At 36.2% G+C, this 20,056-nt stretch overlaps 2 protein-coding genes across 3 annotated transcripts; both read right to left on the reverse strand.

Annotated features, from left to right (window-relative positions):
* Window positions 1-242: 242 nt before the first annotated feature.
* Window positions 243-7,462, reverse strand: abhd11 (abhydrolase domain containing 11). Of its 2 annotated transcripts, XR_013818862.1 has the most exons (7): window positions 7,185-7,445; window positions 6,034-6,169; window positions 5,769-5,942; window positions 3,637-3,807; window positions 3,355-3,536; window positions 1,739-2,921; window positions 243-1,679 (listed from the first exon to the last, which is right to left on the reverse strand). XR_013818862.1 is itself a non-coding variant. In XM_079847758.1 (6 exons), the coding sequence occupies exons 1-6, from the start codon at window positions 7,337-7,339 to the stop codon at window positions 2,786-2,788; spliced, it is 954 nt and encodes a 317-aa protein (XP_079703884.1). In that variant the 5' UTR covers window positions 7,340-7,462; the 3' UTR covers window positions 243-2,785. The 2 variants fall into 2 exon arrangements, 1 of the variants encoding a protein (XP_079703884.1); XM_079847758.1 differs by having other exon boundaries at window positions 243-2,921; window positions 7,185-7,462.
* A 9,444-nt stretch (window positions 7,463-16,906) lies between these two features.
* cldn3c (claudin 3c) lies at window positions 16,907-18,827 on the reverse strand. The gene is made up of 2 exons (XM_079898259.1): window positions 18,763-18,827; window positions 16,907-18,674 (listed from the first exon to the last, which is right to left on the reverse strand). The coding sequence occupies exon 2, from the start codon at window positions 18,641-18,643 to the stop codon at window positions 18,002-18,004; it is 642 nt and encodes a 213-aa protein (XP_079754385.1). The 5' UTR covers window positions 18,644-18,674; window positions 18,763-18,827; the 3' UTR covers window positions 16,907-18,001.
* Window positions 18,828-20,056: the final 1,229 nt, after the last annotated feature.

Raw genomic sequence — 20,056 nt, forward strand, 5'->3', positions numbered from 1 at the left:
TTCATTTTCCCTTAAAAATGCAAATGACCTAAATTATATATAAAAAAAAATAAAATAATTCTTATACTTCACCATTCGATAACAGTTTAGCTTCTAAGCAGATTTTTAAAGGCCCTGACAGTACCTGTACAGGAACAAGCGATACTTACAATGCTCACTGCCCTGATAGGAATAAAGCAGTTGCTACAGCATTTGTATATGTGGTAAAACTGTCTGTAAGGTAGTACAAATCAATCACATAAGCAGGTTGAAGACTTGGACATTTATTTAGTAGTAACAAATCTGCACACAGATACACTCTGGCATGCAAAGGCAATACACCCATACAAACTGCTCAACATTGACTCATACTGTTACTCCCACACACTCTTTCATGACCTGTCATTACGGACACATTAGACCAATAAAACAAAGAACCAGTATCACTATGTACTAAATAGTAACAATACATTTAGTTTTCTCCACTTTCAAACAAACAATATAGAGTACTGCATGAAGCATCAAGAATAGGTTTAACTATCTAATTTAGTTCAAGGATAGATTACGTACAATGAAAATATATCAAGTACTCTAAGTGCCAAGATAACAAATCCAATATATATATTAATTTCATTGTACTTTGTGAATAAGCTAAGCACAAACTATATTGTTAAAAAAACATCATAAGTGTCTGTGCATTACGTTCTCAACTGATTCGTCTTTTAGAATGGCATACATGTACATTCTTTAAATCAATGGGCTGTTTCATAAGGAGTTAAAAAATTAAAATACTCTGTATTCTCAATGTTAATTTTTCAATGACACCCGTTGATCTAGCTTTATGAAACAGTCCATTGAAATGCTAAAAGTTCAGACATAATCTTTAAAAAATAAAAAAATGCTGATAATCACTGGCAGTAAACTTTAGTTGTGAAAAGCTATAATTCTGCAAGATACAGTTCCCTGTAAACACAGAAACACAACAAATTGTGTCTGAACAGACATAACAAGCAACGGCAGGGCTATGATTCTAGTGTTCCACCATAAACATTCAATACAATGATAATGTGACATCAGAGAATACACACTGACATTTAGGATATGTCAATTTGCAGCATATTTCTTGATTTATCGATCATTAAGATAAAGTCATAAATATAATATCGTATACATTTATATAACCAGTACTGTATATGGATATACAAAATACTTGTCATTTACAAACATCGACACTTTCACAATGAACAAAAATATCCCCTTATAACAGCAGCTTTTATACTAAAGACTGCCAAAACAGTACCACATGTACATTTATTCTTAAATGTGTGCCACACACAATGTTAACACACCACTGGTCGGGGAAAATCTTCCCATAAACCCCTGCTTTGGTACTTTAATAACCATCCAACAGTGATAAACCTACTGATAAGTGATAAACCTACCAATATTAGTTGGAAAATGTGCAGAGGTAGGCACATTGTCAGTAATAAATCACACTAACATACCTGCAAAAGCTCCAAAAAGATAAACTGTGCAGTATCTAATGGCCGAACAAGCACCAAAACAGGTATTTTAGCACACACTTGTGTACTTGATCTATTTATTGATTATTCGTTAAATACAGAACAAGGGGTTAGAAAAAAAGAGGACCCAGGGCCAATAATAAAAAATAAAAAAAAGAAGTTTTGTCCGCATAATTTCTAATGCTCTGAAAGATGTCTCATTAGTTACATTGCAGCATTTTCATTTGTTGTAAAGCCAGACAAAACGGTTTTAATAAAATACCTATGGTCACTCTTTAGTTTGGGGGACACATATTCACTATTAACTATGACTTTTGCCTCAAACTCCTAATTCACTGCTTATTAATAGTTAGTAAGGTAGTTGTTAAGTTTGGGCATGGGGTAGGATTAAGGGATGTAGAATATGCATTCATATCTGCTTTATAAGTACTAATAAACAGCCAATATGCTAGGAATATGCAAACTAATAAGCCACTAGTTAATAGTGAGAATTGGTCCCCAAACTAGTGTTACCCACCTACCTTATAGCACATGCACAACAGTTTTGAAACAACAGAAACAAACCTATAATGCCCAATAGCATTAATGATTTAAAACATTTCACAAACAACTCAAATTTCTGTTTCCAGAAAAAAAGTAACAATTCTCGGCTGCACGTCAAAGTGTTGTGGTCTTATTCAATCTAAAGCGGAGACTGTGAGAGATGCTTTCAGCTTGAGAACAGTTAAATAAGTCACACGCTGTTGCATAGACATCTGTATTTGTTATCAGAGCACAGAGAAAGGGTTTCCATGTCAACAATATGCTTACCAAAAAAATATATAAGTATTAAAAAAATTGAAAAAATCTAGTCCAATTATCATTTAGCTTTAAAGCTAAAATATTGTTTAAATTTTTGAAATCAAAATATATATAACAAAAAATCTAAATCTAGTCCATTTATCATACAAGTTATGAAGGTAAAGTATATTTTTTTAAACCACTGGATCCACTGTTTTGTATCAGCTATGAACAAATGTCCTTGATTGAAAGTCATGGCCAGATTTCTATACATCCTTTTAATAAAATGAAAATTAATGTACTATGTTACGCAACAGCAAATACCACATTGAAAAATGAATACACTAACTATCAGGAATTATATACCGGTGCTATTGTGCATTATAAGGTAAGAGACTAGATTTAACTCAATAACAGTCATCTTGGTCCACACACCCTTACCATTCATTCACTGTCCCTTAATCATTGGGCGCACCTGTATGTATCCTCACCTGAGACAAGGACTATGATTGTAAGAACGTGATTATGGAGCTGATGAAATCCAAAGGCTTGTCAGCATGAATCCAGTGACTGGCATCTGGGATGTACTGGATATCAGCACTAGGAAAAAGTCGCTGGATTTCAGGGTAATCCTCAGAGCTAAGAGGATAACCAAGGGGTCCATGGCAGGAAAACAGACACAGAATTAAATAAACATGTATTTAAGACACTTCAAACATTCAAAAGTGAAAGAGAAAAGTGACGCCTAATATTCAACAGTATTATTGATCTGACTTTCCTGACGCTGTTATCTGAGAACTGAACTGAGCTGGACGATGATATCAGTTTTTGCAGAACTGATTTATAGATGAAATGAACCTATTTAATAATTGATGATATTTACGACGGAACTGAATCAACACTGAACTGACTTGAATGAAATATAATCATTGTCCTGTTATCACTGTTAAGCTGCTTTGAAACAATCGGTATTGTATAAATAATGGTGACATAACTTGAGTTGACAGAGAGAGATTATATTAACCATAATGATGCACATGTGTACAAGTAGGGGTTTAAATAAAGTTATTACCTTATGTAGGCTGAGCTACTGCCACCCAAGAAAAGAGTTGGACCCTCATAGGTGGTTTTAAAATCAGGAAAAGCCATGATGTCCTCAAGGTGGTTTGAGATGGCTTCCAGGTTGATCCTCCAGCCATAGTCACCATTTTGCTCCTCCAGGTTAGTGAGAAGGAACTGACGAACTGAACGCTCCTGCAAACAACATACATGTGGGTGATTACATTGAAATGCAACAATAACAATAGTCCAGTTAACTATATACATTATAAGGCATGTGTGTGGACATGGTTACCTTTACTATCTTCCTGAGCTGGTCTTCAGCCAGTCTTCGTGCTGTGGAACGTGGGATATCACTGGCTATCTTCACCTCCTTCATTGCCTGGATGTAGGCATGGAAATTGGTGCGGGCTGAAGTCTGAGAGGGACTAATATCCACAACAACCAACCCTTCCACTAAATTAGGCTGAATTAGAGAGACAAAATAGAAATGTAATAACATATTTTGCTTACTATCTGGATACATTTAGGCTAATTGTAAACATCTTAATCACTTATTTACTTTTTTTATAAGAAAATAAATAAATATACTGTATATACAGGTGCTGGTCATAAAATTAGAATATCATCAAAAAGTTGATTTATTTCAGTAATTCCGTTAAAAAAGTGAAACTTGTATATTATATAGACTCATTACATGCAAAGTGAGATATCTCAAGCCTTTATTTGTTATCATTTTGATGATTATGGCTTACAGCTTGTGAAAACCACAAAATCAAAAACTCAGAAAATTAGAATATTACATGAACTCACACAGTAATTACACAGTGATACCATGGTCATTGAAGCAGGTTTTGGTTATTTTGGCAGTGTGGGCCGGTGCAAATCCTGCTGGAAAATGAAGTCAGCATCTCCATAAAGCTTGTCTGCTGAAGGAAGCATGAAGTGCTCTGGAAATGTCCTGGTAGACGGCTGCGTTGAGTGGACAGCACAGTGGACCAACACCAGCCGATGTCATGTCTCCCCATACCAACACAGACTGTGGAAACTTCACACTGGACTTCAAGCATCTTGGATTGTGTGCCTCTCCATTCTTCCTCCAGACTCTGGGACCTTGGTTTCCAAATGAGATGCAAAATTTGCTCTCATCAGAAAAGAGGACTTTGGTCCACTGTGCTTTATTAAATCCAGACTCAACGCAGCCGTCTACCAGGACATTTCCAGAGCACTTCATGCTTCCTTCATTTTCCAGCAGGATTTGCACCTGCCCACACTGCCAAAAGAACCAAAACCTGGTTCAATGACCATGGGATTACTGTGTAATTACTGTGTGATTTCATGTAATATTCTAATTTTCTGAGATTTTGATTTTGTGGTTTTCACAAGCTGTAAGCCATAATCATCAAAATTATAACAAATAAAGGCTTGAGATATCTCACTTTGCATGTAATGAGTCTATATACTATACAAGTTTCACTTTTTTAATGGAATTACTGAAATAAATCAACTTTTTGATGATATTCTAATTTTATGACCAGCACCTGTATATATATATACACACACACACACACACACACAAAAGATATGGGGGTCGGTAAGATTTTTGACAATGTTTTCTAAACAAGTCTAAACATGTTTTCCTGCTCGCCTAGGTAAATTATTTGATCAAAAATCTGTACAAACAGTAATATTGTGAAATATTATTATATTTTCTAATTACATTATTAAATTATTTTCATTTTATTTGTATTTTATGATGTAATTCATTCCTGTGATTGCAAAGCTGAATTTTCAGCAGCCATTTCTGTGCTCAAGAAACATTTCTAATTCAAATCAATGTTGAAAACAGTTGTGCTGCTTAATATTTTTGAAGGAACTGTGATTTGTTTTTGTTTTCAGGATTCATGACATGACATTTATGACATTTTATAAACCAAACTAACCTTGTCTTGTCATAAAAAGGTCAAATGATTAGATATTTTAAGAGACTTATACCATGAGACCATGTGGGTTTTTTTCCAGCATGTTGGTTGCACCACATGACTTTGATTTAGGAGACAAAAAAAGTCAAATATTTATAATATTTTTACAAAACTGTTTTACTGCTTATTTTCTAAGCTTCACTGCTTTCTTGAAAATCTTCACTCTTATAATGAGCCTTTTTTTATCTTCATTATAATATCAGGACAATTGTATCACACTGACATTTTTAACTTCATGCCCTAAAAAGCTAAAAATTGTTAATGTATGATTTTTAATTCATTCATCATATAAGCGGTCTATTCAAATGACTAAGTGTGAATTGCATTTTTTATGTATTTTTGAATAAATGAATAGATCATCATGAGCTTCATGTCACTGACCCCTTGGCCTACTATTAGATGTTAAGTTGCGGTTGCATGAAAGAAATTATACAGCATGTGTTACCTGAGATAGAGCTGTCGTCATAGCAACCTTTCCCCCCATGCTGTGTCCAATCAGGACACACTTCCCAATGTGCAGCTGTCCAAGCAGATGCGTCAGGTCGTGGGTCATTGCTTCGTATGTCAAGACAGGACTGTGTGGGCTTTTGCCATGGTTACGAGCATCTACTGTCAGCACCTAACTAGACAAAGTACAGTCAGGACACTCGCACAGACTCTTATAAACAGCCCACAGCACCTCTTAACCACTGGAGAAACTGGAAGCATACCTTCCTGCCTGTCCGCTGCACCAGGGACTTGGCTATGGAGTGGAAGTTTGACTTGCTCCCAAATAAGCCATGAAGAAACACCAATGGCGTGCTGTCTACCGTCCCATCAAACACATCGTAGGTCAAGTTTACAGCACTAAGACAAAGCAAAGCAGACAAGGATGAAGACACTGTAAAAAAAAAATGGTAGTAATTTTAACTGGAAAAGACTGGAAAAAGGCTACAGTAAAATTAATTGGTTAACATACGGAGAAAAACTGTAATAGCCCTACCCTTACAATTCATGTAATTTCACAGTAAAGTACTGTTAGATGTACCGTTTTCAGGAGTAAAAAAGAACAAATCACATTATAATTTAGAGTGAAAAGCCATCAGCTGACACCCCTAGAATTCTGCGTGACACTTCACATTTGATTGTTTCTTTTCTTTTTTTTAATCATTTATGTACATTAGGGTTTTATGTTACATCTTAATGTTTATTGCATTATTATATTGCTGTCCGTTATGGTGCTTTGTATGTGTGTGTGACACTGTGCACCATCTATATATTAGTATTTACCTCAGCTAATGTAATTAGCTACTTGTGATGAACTCTAATTCATCGTGTGTCTTTCTCTTTAACCCCTGTTATTATTATGGTGGATGTTAGTATATTTTCAAGGTACAAAACAGATTTTAGTGGCAGCGTGACCTTGATAATTCAGCAGAAAAGAGCTGTTGGATTTTTATTATTGTAAATTAGTTTTCAATAGTAATATTTACAGGTTGTTCTGTAAATATGCTTACATATTACTGCATTTTTACAGAATTATTCTGTCAACCACAGCTGACAGTTTTTGGACACATGACCTTATTTATAGAATCTTAACAAAAGACAAGAGCTCTATCTAATGTATAACTTCATTAACGTGTCATCACCTGTAAAAGACAAAACAGAACATAACATAATGTATAATTAGCCATTGTGCTTTGGTTTTAATGATGTTTTCTTATTAAAACTACAACTGGATAATTTGCTAATGCGATACAGAATGCGCAGGTAACCACTTTAAAATAAAGTAAATTGAACTTTATACTACAACAGCCCTCGCTCACACATGCATTCCTGAGTAATTAACAGTATTTGAACCGGAAGATTAAAAATGAAGCACCTGGCGGCTCGTGCGCTGTCACTGCCAGCGCCTTCCAGTCGCGAGACTCCACTGCAAAAATCCCGAAATCCCGTTGTAGATAAACATGACGACGGGCCACAAAGCACTCCCCTGGTCAAATTACGGCACAGGGCACTCATGGCAAAATTTGACATGCTAAAACCTGTGTCCGAACTTCATTCATTCATTCGACCGGGATTTTAGTCTTCAAAGGTCGTGATGATGTTTAGCTAACACTAGGGATACAGCACTAACAGTGTTGCCAGATCTCGCTGGATAAACAAAATAAACCCAGAATAAATGTTGTATCATTGAAACGTGTACAAAACATACATTATAATTCGGTTAAAAATTAATTTATATGAAACTAAAATGTATTTGACAAAAGTAATTGCAATGTTTCACATAAACAACGGCTATCCAAATAAATAACTACATGCTCTCTTGCACACACATCTATAATATTGCACATTTACACACCACCCGGGTAGTGGGAAAGCACTTGCAACCTAAAATCGCGACTGTGTTTGATGATATTTTATGGTATGTCCATAATGTGACATTTATAAGCAACTTTATCAAAAACAACAACAACCAAAAAGTCGTACAAAATAAGCGGTCATGGCAACACTGCCGCACGAGAACCTAGACGTGATGCGTGATGTCACTACGTCGTGCGTCTATAATGCATGCTGCAACGATATTAAAATATCAGATACCACACCTTTAGAAACAATATTTAGTGTATTACATATGAACGTACACGAGAGGCAATCAATTAAAGTAGTAGAAAATAAAACAAAAAGAGGAAAATATAATCTGACAAATATTGCTTATGGACGCATATTACCACATAGTGGCGCCACAGACCAAGACAACAGACTTCATAATGCGTTTGGACCTATTTTTTACAGTCTATGGTTTGGACAACCAAACGGCTTTCATGCGATACAAAGAAAAGAACAGCTCGTTCAAAAATATAGAAAAAAAAAAAAAAAAAAAAAATGCTTTAAGCATTGAGATTATAGCCAGTGTCTTATTTCAGATGAATAGCCCTTAAAGGGATAGTTCACCCAAAAAAGAAAATTCTGTCATTAATTATAATTACTCACCCTCATGTCGTTGCAAACCCAAGACTTTCGTTCATCTTTGCATTATTTATGAGTTGATTGAGCCTAAATTAAATCTGTTTATCATATAAAGTGAATGTGTCTCTTCAGAAAATTTGGACTAAACTGCTCAATTCATATAGATTAGTTTTACAATTTCTTTATGAAGCATCAAAGTGGTAGTTGCATAGCTGTGGATGGAGGTACAGAAAGCTCTCAGATTTCATCAAAAAGATCTTCATTTGTGTTCCGAAGATCGATGAACGAAAGAACGACATGAGGGTGAGTAATTAATGACAGAATTTTCATTTTTGGATGAACTATCCCATTAATATCCTTTGACAGACAGTTATCAGTAGCCTAATAATTTAAATTTAACTTTTATTACTTCCAAATTTCCAGTGATATATATATAGGCCTATAGCAAGACTGCCAAAACACCTCTGCCTAAGCAAATGAGAACAGAAGTTTTGCATATTATGTGTGGTATCATCAGCTGACATCAATCCTGTAGATATATAAATGCTGAGATGGATGAGCTAAAGATTTTCATATCATGATCACAAACAAGCTCTCGTCAGCGTTCTCAATTACAGTATACTGGCACAAGATTTTCAATATGATGACCTAAAATAAATAAATCTGACAATAATATTTAACTTTCCCCACAAATAAAAGAGAACATGTTTTGATATGCATAAAGTTACATTAAAGGAGAAGTCTTTGCACAATGGGATGGTTAAATGGACAACATTTTCCACAGCAAACAATAGAAAATGAAAAGAAGAAGCATGCAGTTTTGTAAAATTCTCAAATGAAATCTCATTAAATTACATTATGGGAAGTTTAAAGACCATGTAAAGACCATGTATTTAGTAAGAATTAGTGAAAGAAAATAGGCCTAATAAAATAAGTAGATTTTTCAATAATACACTTAATAGCCTATTTATTCCCCTGTTTTCACAGACAAGGCTTAAGCCTAGTCCTGGACTAAAATGCATGTTTGAGCTGTTTTAACTGAAAGCAACTTGCATTGGCATATCTTAAAATAATCAGTGCCTTTGTTTTGTCTCAAGACAGTAATGTTTTTTTCTAAAGAACGTCAATAAAAGCTACTTCAATGTCCTAATTGAACTAAAGCCTAATCCTGGTTAAATCTAAACCCTGTCTGTGAAACCAGGCCACAGCATCATCTAACCCAAACCCATGAAAGTACCGACAATCTTGAAAATGAATTTAATACACGGATTACACAACTAACTACCCTCTTCTAAATGACAGAAATTTGAAAGTAACTTAAAGCAATAAATAAACATGTTTTCACAATTCCTGGAAATACTATAGTTACACCGTAGTTTGTCATTGAGGGTTATTTAGGGTTAACATTCCTCTCTCTTATTTCAGACAACTTAAGAGAGCCAACTGCTTTTTGTTTATGTGCATCTAAAGAGTGCGTGACAGAGTGAGAGCTTCACCCTCCTCCGTGTCTGCTGCTATAGGCAACACAGCAGTGGGGGATATAGCAGCAAACCAACAGTAGCCATGGTGAGGAGGACACATGCAGGAGAGAAACTCACAAGATGAAAATGTATACTGAATAATACATATTTTGATATTTGGTTTAAGTGTTATCTCTGAAATTGTTTGGTAGGTTCACCTAACAGACAAAACTCGTTTGTCTTGAACTTACACGCCCTATACAAAATTCATTTCTTTAACTGATATAAATAATCACGTAGGCTACTGTAATGTAACCTGTTTTGGACCTATGTTTCATTCATTGTGTAAGGTATATGGTGGCAATAAAGTTTTTATATAGCTTAAGGCCTAAGTAAGATTCTTTATTTTGTCATCACAAATAATGGATGTTATAGCATTAATACATTTTAATAAAAGAGTAATTTGTGGGGTTGTTAGTGAAATTATATAAATGACAGGTTGAGAGGTGTGGTGTGGTGGTATGAGACAGCAATCAAATCGGTATAGGCTACTATTTTAGGCAATTCAAAATTTTAAGCAACTGCTTTTGAAAACTGAATTCATAAAGGAAAGCAGTTCCAGAAACCTAACAGTTTCTTTATGCGCTGTTTTTAACGAAAGATAAGACAAAATAGTAGCCTAATTTGGCCGTTTATGATCACATGATCTTGGGTGACGCATCCTTGATACTAAAAACCGATGTAATTTATTTACTTGAGACCAGCTGGTAGACCTACACAACATCACAAAGTGCAATGAATTAAAAGACTGCTATCTCTTTGTAACATATGTGGTGAAAGAGACAATGGCCTTCACTTTCGGAGTAGCCTAAAATGCTCGCGAAACTCACCGTGTGACATTAAAGTAGACTTCCGCCACGCAGTCTCAGTAAACATAAGCAAATCTCGCCCGCTTTGGTTTCGGTCACGTGACATCTCACAGGTTTCATTTTCAGCGCTGCAGGTGAACTAGAACAGCCAACAATAATCTGCTTTCCAATATAATTCCATATTTTCCCTTAGATATCCCTAAGAAAAAAATGCTTAAATGCTAAATTCCAAGATGACTTTACTAAACAATTAATTGAAATAGCCTATTTAAAAACACTGATCCCATCATAAGTCAGTTTTGGGATTGGCTACTGGTGTTTACATAACTAAGCATATTGTCATATCACTATCTGAAAACATTTACAAGTAATAGGCCAAGCCCTACTGTAATACTGGTTATTTATGTAACAATTATATTATTATAACAACAACAGCACCTAGGCTATCTGAGTATGACCATTGCATTATGTAATTGCATTATTGGGCACGATAATGCACGTAGGCCTAATGTAAGTTCAATTTTTTTTTGTTGGAACTCAATAAAGAACAGTAACTGCACATAAAGAGAGAAAACTCCTGGTGCCTGTCAAAGGTTTTTGAAAGAAGTCTCTTCTGCTCACCTAGGCTGCATTTATTCACCAAAAATACAGTAATATTGCTAAATCGTATTACAAATGAAAATAACTGTTTTCTTTTTTAATATATTTTTAAAACTTTAAAAGCAGATTTTTAAAATAAGTTATGTTCATCAAGGCTGCATTTATTTAAATATGTGCTATTGTGAAATAATAAATTAAAATAACTGTTTTCTATTTTAATATTTTAAAATGTAATTTCTTGTAATGACAAAGCTGAATTTTCAGCATCATTACTCCAGTCTTCAGTGTCACATGATCCTTCAGAAATCATTCTAAAAGCCTATGCTGATTTACTGCTCATGAAATTAGTATTAATATTAATATTAATATTAATCATATTAATATGGTAATGGTATGGTATGGTATGGTAATTTTAATGGTAAAATTTAAAAAAGAGAGAGAAATTAATAATTTTATTAATCAAGGATGCATTAAATTGATCAAAAGTGACAGTGAAGACATTTACAATGTTACAGTTTTTATTTAATAAATGCTTTAATGTAATAAATGCACATAAATGCTGTTCATTGAACTATTTAGTCATCATAGAATCTTGAAAAAGTTTCACCATTTACACAAAGATGTTAAACTGTTTTCAACATTGATAATAATAATAAGAAATATTACCTGAGCACCAAATCAGCAGATTTATTTCTGAAGGGTCATGTGACACTGCAGACTGGATTAATGATGCTGAAAATCCAGCTTTGCCATCACAGGAATAAATTACATTTTAAAATATATTAAAATAGAATAGTTATTTTAATTTAATATTCCACAATAGTACTGTATTTATTCTAGCCTATTTAAATAAATGTAGTCTTGATGAACATAACTTATTTAAAATATATATTTAAAAAATGTTTCCTCCCCCTTTCAACTGTTTTTAAAGCAAATTTCTTATTATGTGTAAATATAAGACATAAACTGAACAAATTTCACAGACATTTGATGAACAGAAATGGAATAACAACCCTTCCTGTATAGAGCGGGGGGCAATATCAAAAGTAGCAGTCATCTTGTGTGACCAAAGTACAGCTGCTTAAAATAAAGTGCATCTCTTCCTCAGTTTGGCACTGCAAGGACAATCCGCTGTCCTTTCTGTCTCCCTGCCCTGTAGTCTCAGGCATCTTACATTACAGACATTGCAGTTTATTGCTCTGGCCACATCTGCAGTCCTCATTCCTCCTGCAGCAGAACTATGGCATGTTCACACAGGTGATCAGGGACTCATGGCCACCTTTCTTCTGGTATGTTTCAGAGTCAGTAGAAAGGTCTTTTTAGTGACCTAAGTTATTGGAACTGTGACATTAATTTTCCCCCGCCTGTAAACTGTTAGTGTATTAAGGACTGTTCCACAGGTGCTTCCACAGCAGATTTTTTAACCTAGACTATAAGTGGGAAACACAGGCAATTTGTCATATAGCCACCAATATTCATGGGAAACAATGGTTTCAAATGCATAAAACTTCGACCAACGTGTTTGTATGGGGTAATTTCTTGAGACCCAACATTAACCCACCTTATTCACTATAGTTATAGGTTCTTTTAGGAATATCTCAAAGGGACAGAATTGCATGTTGCATGATGACACCACTTTTATGGAACCTGTATCCAGATTTTGAACTGTTTATCTTAAAATATTCATGGAAACGTATCATGATAAAGGAATGTATTCATTGCATATCTGACTTTTACTTTAAAACTCTGCTGTAGTTTACAAAACCCTTAATATGTAATACAATCAAATGTGTTTTCTAAAATGTTTGGTCATTTTTAATGCACATTTTGTAAAAACCATAACTCAAAGACAAAAAAATAAATAAATCTGTGCATCATGCATAAATGACAAAGTCCTTTTTAGGGGATACATATTTTCTGTGTAGCTGGGACTATTGTTCAGTAGTGGCAGGCTACTGTTAATAGTCTTTTGTTTTAGGTTGATGTTAATAAATTTGATTGATGATCTTTTCCATAAAGTGAAGGCATTATTCTATGCAAGTTTGGAAGACGTGATCCATAAGGTCAGATGCCATTGCCTATTGGCCGCATTCCACTGACAAGCAGGGATGCTCCAAAAATGATGACTAAACAGGACAAAATCAAGTTTTGGAAAGTCTTGTTGAATTTCACTTGTGCTACACTGATTGATTTGGAATTCCAAAATAATGTTTTTAATGTTTTTTTGAAACACTACGACATGGTTTCACTACTTTCCAGGCAGCAAAGTTGCATCTGAATTTGTGTCAAGTTTTTGACATTTTCACATGTGAGTTCCAAATGAAACATAGTAGCATATAATGAAATGGAATGTTAAAGCTTTTTAATGTTTTTTATTTTTTTTAAAAAACTAAGACAGTTTCACTGCTGTTCAGATTTAAATGTGTGTGTTTCAGACAACACTCTCAGAAAAAAAGGTATGAAAGCTGTCACTGAATTAGGAACAAATTAGTACCTAAAAGGAACAAAAGTGTACCTTTTGAAAAGGTACATCCCCAGTGACAGCTTTCGTACCTTTTTTTGCCCTCTGATTATCAGTTGGTTAGTTTTTAATTTGGAAGTATAGATCCTTTTATGTCAGTTGCATATCATTCCTATAAGAGTCTGTTGACTGGAAAGAATGAAAGAATATTGCTACACAGCCATTTCTCTGTGACCTTCTCCCAAGAGGGGAGGAAATCTTCCATTCAAATTCCTGAGATAATCAACACTGAAAGCTGAGATAACGCTCCGGATACTAATGTAACCTCAGTTTCCTGAGATACAGGAACGAGCATCGCGTCAGTCGCTGACGAGTATGTGGAAACATTTTCTCTGAATATTGAAGCCTGATTGGTTCACGTCTGTGCACTTGCACAGACAAATGGCCTTTCAGCCCGCCAGATCTCCTGCTGAAATTCTGTGAAGGCCAGGAGCACTGCCACCATTTCCAGGCAGTTGATGTGCCAGCTCAACATTGGCTCTGTCCAAGAGCCAAAGGCCATCCTGCCATCACACAGTGTGCCCCAACCCATCTTTGAGGCGTCTGTAATGAGTACCTTCCTTCTCGAAACTGAGTCCAGTTCCACGCCCCTCCGATACAGATGGGGCGATTTCATGAGAATAATATGGCCCTCGCACCATCCTCGAGATGGGACGCGGGCATTCAACCAGTGTTGCAGAGGCCACATGCATAACAGGCCCAAGGGGACTTCTGAGGAGGCTGCTGTCATGAGGCCCATTAGCTTCTGAAAAATGTTTTTAAAGGGAGGTTGCTCCCGTTCTGAATGCCATCGCTAACTGCTGAATTTTCATTGAGCGTTCCGGTGAGGTCCAGCCCCGCATTTCAGAAGAGACGAGCACTGCCCCCAGGAACACAATGCGTTGGCTGGGGGACAGCAGGCTTTTGCTCAAGTTGATTCTAAACTCCAGACCTTCTAGATGGCTGAGGAGCAGAGATCTGTGCGCACACAGTTCCTCTTTCAATTGGTCTAAGAGCAGCCAATCGTTGAGGTAATTCAGGACGCAAACTCCAGTTAGTCTCAGTAGGGAGAGAGCAGCATCCACACATTTTGTGCATGGGGCTAGAGACAGTCTGAATGGTAGGACTGCATATTGGTAAGCCACCCCCTCGAACACGAATCTCAAGGGCGGTCTGTAATGGGGAGCTTTCTGGATATGAAAGTATGCGTCTTGCAGATCCGCTGATAAAAACCAATCCCCTGGGCAGATCTGCGAGAAGATTTGTTTCAAAGTTATCCTTCTGAACGGCCATCTCAACAGAGTGTGAGTTCAGAAATCTCAAGTCGAGGATGGGCCTGAGGCTGTCATCCTTCTCTGGGACGTGGAAGCTACTGTTTGTTTTTTATTTGACTCGCTTTAAAAGCAGAAGGATGTCTGGCTGCACATACCACTGGTGGGGCTGACCTAGTACCGATAACAAACCTGGATGCCCGGACTGGATAGAGGTTAGGAGGTGAACACATGGTGGTCCATGCCGGGACTTGGCCCCCTCCTCTTTGTGCCCAATGCATTAACGACTACTTGGGCTGCTCAAAATGGGAAGTGCTTAGCTGGGCGGAAGTGCTGCTTCACCTCGGGTCAGCTTTGGGTTGGGGCTGAGCAGGTGTGGGAGCTGGCATGGTGTGCTGCTGAGTTGATGATGACTTAGGGTGACTAGAAGCAGCAGAACATGACTACTTAAGTAATAAATGGCGCATAACCTGCAACGCCCTCCAGGTCACCGTGAAACGCTCAGCAAGTCATGCAGAACCGAATAGGCCAGAGGAAGAGACAGGGGAGTCAAGGAGTCTTGTCTTCAGGAGTCTCCAAGTTTAACCATAGGTACACAGACGTAAACCAATCAGGCTTCAGTATTCAGAGAAAATGGAGTTTCCCCATACTCGTTAGAGACTGACGCAATGCGAAAGGAATCGTATTAAAAGGAAACTAATCTTTTGTTAGTTTTCAAACACTAGAAGTAGATATACAAGCTAGATATAGTAAATATAATATGATTAATCCTTTGTCAATATAATGCTGAAAGATTTTTTAAAATAGGTTATTTTAAAAATTAAAAGCAAATAATATATCTTTGTGACGGTGGCTGTGTAGTATAAATCCAAGACGTGTGACGCAGAATGAAAAATGAAGGATAACTTAAAATAAACACAGAAGAGAATACTGAAACACAAACACGAAACTTATTTACACAGAGATGATTGTTAACGAAACTAGGAACTAACCAGAAACCATAGTAACAAACAAAAGAGAACATGAATAAAACTAAATAGAACATGATGTAGAAACTTAACTGTGGATTAAAGCAGTGAATAATTAAAACAAGAAGTACTTAAACAAAGGTTATTTTTAATGTAGGCCACTCTGTGCCACCAGAAGGTATAGAAAAGTTCAAGGTGAACTTGATAACTGTGACAAAACTGTTTCTCAGGTTGTTAGTAATTTTATCTCTTTACTTAACTAATACAATAGCAGAGCATAAAGCATATAAATCTTTGTTCTGGTTAATCTCTTTGTTTGTCTTGTTTTGTTTGTCCTGAAATTGATCGTTAAATGATCTCTCTAAATAATTTGTTCAGTAAAAAACACTTTTACCTAACCTTTAAACTCTTCCTTATTTTCTACACCAAAAAAAAAAAAAAGAAATTGTATACTGTTGTTAACAATGGATTTGCTCAACGTGCAGAAGAAAAAAAATGTTTGTGCTGCTGCACGTAAATACTAAAAATTATAATAAATGCATATTCACACTAGATGAAAATTGCAAGGAAACTTCACAGCAAACACACCAGGTGAGTCATTTTCCTACGTGGAGTTCCCCTCCCCCTCTCTAACAGGTGGAGAAGAAGGCGTATCCCAGAGAAGGATTGTCTCTATGGGAACAGCATTATAGAGTGTTGGCTTGAGTTAATATGCCTTAGGGTTATGTGTTTGCAACTTACCATGGTTTCATGGCCTGCTGCCTAACTTCGCAATATAATTCATAACCAAGAGTCTCTGTTTCAGTCTATGGTTATAGTTTTTTTTCTTAAAGTATCCCAACTTGTGCTTAATGCAGTGTGTGGAACTTAATTTTTAATCCAAAGATCCAAATCTAAAAGCTCAAACTTCCTTGATGTTTGTTTGCTGCTCAATATGTGTCAGCTAGATGGATCTAATCAACACTTAGGGCATTAATTCTGTTTTTATTGCAGTTATGTTGAAATTACAATGGAATTAAATACAGACATATTTTGTACATATAGTAAGCTAAACATTTTGTGCCTTATAAATGTACTTTTCAATCCCCATCCTACTTCCCCTTGCCATTTATTCAGACTAGTTTTGGTCGGATCTGTTTGCCACCACCAATGGTAAATAGTACAGCTTGCATAAGGTTTATGCTGAGTGGTCTCTCTCTCAGAACGTGTTTTCACATTACTGCCCCAATTGTAGAACAAAGGGCCAAACAGGTATAACCACTCCAACAGTCTTTTGTATGCTGTAACTGACCATATGTTTTGTTGTACTATTTCATATTTCCTCAATCAATGTTTATAGAATAAAAGCAATACAACTGACAAATATTAGTCACAGTAATAAAATGGTTATGAATATCTAGAAAATGCATTTAATCTTTAATCTCTGTAGAAAATATAATAAAACAACTGTACATAATAAAACAATTGTATAAAAGATGGGGAACTATTCAGAAAAACTTATGTCCTCAAGAAAAGGCACAACTGAAGCCTGAAAGAAAAAAAAATATATATATATATATAATATATTCCGTTTCTGTGTCCAGTGGAATTTTCCTAAGCAAATACATGTAAAGAGCTTAAGTCTTCCTCTTCCTGTCTACATAGATTAGCGATAGACAAGCCATCAGACGAAAGAAGAGACGACTTTAATAAAAAATTTGCACATCTCTACTTATTGAAGTTTGCTTACACAGAGCAAAGAATCCATTTTGACACCAGTTATGCATTTAGGTATGACATGAAACAAAAAAGGACAACAGTTTTAAATTTAAACAACATCATTTAAAATAATATCAAATAGGAAATGTATAAACACAAAAATCCCTAACAAGTAAACCTACAAAACCAGCCCTTCACACACACACACACACACATGTACACACACACACACCAGTCAGACGAAAAGCAAATATTAACAGCATCGTATGACCCTTCATTGCGGAGTCCTTTCAGAAGTATCTTCACCCTTTGTGTGAGATCTTCAAAATCTTTCAAATCTTTTCCCTACAAGAAACCAATGTTTTAAACATAGTCCTTCCTGTCATATCCATTAGTAGAGCGTGGAGCGGAGTAGCCCATTCTCGGTGGCTTGTAGTTCTTCTCCTTTGGAGGACAGGTGCAGCACAGCAATGCTCCTCCAATCATTAATAGAACAGCAGCAGCAAACCCTATGTAGATGGATGCCCCGATCTCTCTTTGCTGAGCGGAGGGCAGTAACGGGTTGTAGAAATCACGAATGATTTGGTTTGCAACCCAGGCCGCTGGAATGAGCTCCAGGATGCCGGAAAGAATGAACAGGATGCCAGAGACGATCATGACTTTAGCCTTGGCTGCTTCATCCTCGATACAATTGGTGCATTTTGCGCCCATGATGGAGATCATCACGCCCAGAATGGCCAAGATGATGGCGATGATCGACATGGCTCTGGACGCCTGCATGTCCTGCGACAGTGCTAGCATGGAGTCGTAGATCTTGCACTGCATTTGTCCGGTGCTCTGTACAACACAGTTCATCCACAAACCTTCCCAGATGTTTTGTGCCGTGACGATGTTTGCGCCAACGAAGGCAGAGACACGCCACATAGGGAGAGCGCAAGCGACAATGCCCATGATCCAGCCGATAATGCCCAGGGCAATGCCCCCGATCTCCATTCCCATCGACATGATGCCTGTTAGGTGTGCTTTTTTTTTTTACCTAGGAAAAGGAGATATTGGTTAGTCATGAATTTCATCAAATAAAAGCAGTACTTTAGAAGTTTTAAAAAGGGTGGAAGATCATTTACCTAGTGCTGAGATGTCAATATAGATGTAAGCGTCCCAATCCTTCCTGTCTTTGTTTTTTGCCTGCGAAGGTGCTTTGAATCCAAACAGCCTTTATATTCCCAAAGAGACAGGTGCTACTGGAGGAGGATCTTAACTTGATGACATAGGTGGATGTAATACCGGTTTGTACACGTCACCTGCCTGCTATTGGCACTGCGGGGAGATGAACAATGCGTTGGTTTTTTCTTTCGTTGGAAATCCAATTCCTACTTACATTGTGTGAAGTAGAGAAACAGGCTCAGTCAGGAAAAAGAACCTGGAAGTACAGGTCAGTAATCAATGGGGTGGAGAAGACGGATAATATTTCACACTGAATCCATTAGTGATGTCGCATTGGATCTCAAACTTGGATTCATGATAGCATTGATTAATGGATTTTATTGACTGACTTTATATCAATGGTCATTGGGATTTTAACAATGATAGAAAAGAATAAAACCATTGTAACTTGTTATTGTTGATTCTTTTTCCTCTTCTTAGTCTTCAGCATCATAAAACAAGGGGGAATTAGCTTTGGTGATGTAACTAAGAGGCTATATTAGTGTCTGAATGATAAGATGTCTTTAAAGCTTATTAGCATGTTGTGGAAACTATACTCTCAAATGTTATTAGGAAATGATCTTTCACTTCAACTGAGGAGTGCATGTGATTAGCGACAGTTGCATTAAAAAGCTTGCACGTTTTTCAGAAACATTGAAAATATGTCCTCCAAAAATGGTTTTTAGTGGATGTAAAATTTCAGAAAACAACGAATGTAGAAATCTGGTGAAATGCGTAAACAAAATTATAAACTATAAAAAGTTTAGGCCTCCCTTTCCCCCTTAGCCAAATAATGTCAACTAACACTGCTAAGTCTATGTATTTAATTATTTATTTATTGCAAATTATATGCTAAGTCATTCTGTAATTCTTTGAATTGGCTTTTCTATGTTTTGTATAGTAAAACAATTATTTTAGTTAACATAACATTTTTGGTTAGCTCATTCAAATGGTTTTTCGGACAAGTAAAAATCGGGAATTAATTGGATGGTTGGACCATTGTGAGTGACAAGTGTTGGGGGTAATGCATTACAAGTAACATGAGTTACGTAATCAGATTACCTTTTTTTCAGATAACTAAGTAACGCAATACCTTTAAATTTACAATAAAATACCTGATTTACTTTTTCAAATAAGTAACGCAGTTACTTGTTTTCCTATATATAGACTGACACCTTATCTGTTCCCATGTTAAGAGAAACTGGGAGTAAGTGC

The sequence above is a fragment of the Squalius cephalus genome (genome assembly GCF_949319135.1).
Source record: "Squalius cephalus genome assembly, chromosome: 17".
In the NCBI taxonomy this organism is placed as follows: domain Eukaryota; kingdom Metazoa; phylum Chordata; class Actinopteri; order Cypriniformes; family Leuciscidae; genus Squalius; species Squalius cephalus.

Coding starts and splice junctions, on each gene's coding strand:
- abhd11 (XM_079847758.1), bottom strand. CDS start 7,339: ATGTCAAATTTTGCCATGAGTGCCCTGTGCCGTAATTTGACCAGGGGA. Junction 6,170..7,184: donor GACAGCGCACGAGCCGCCAG/GTGCTTCATTTT, acceptor GCTTTGTCTTAG/TGCTGTAAACTTGACCTACG. Junction 3,808..5,768: donor TGACGACAGCTCTATCTCAG/GTAACACATGCT, acceptor TCTCTAATTCAG/CCTAATTTAGTGGAAGGGTT.
- cldn3c (XM_079898259.1), bottom strand. CDS start 18,643: ATGTCGATGGGAATGGAGATCGGGGGCATTGCCCTGGGCATTATCGGC.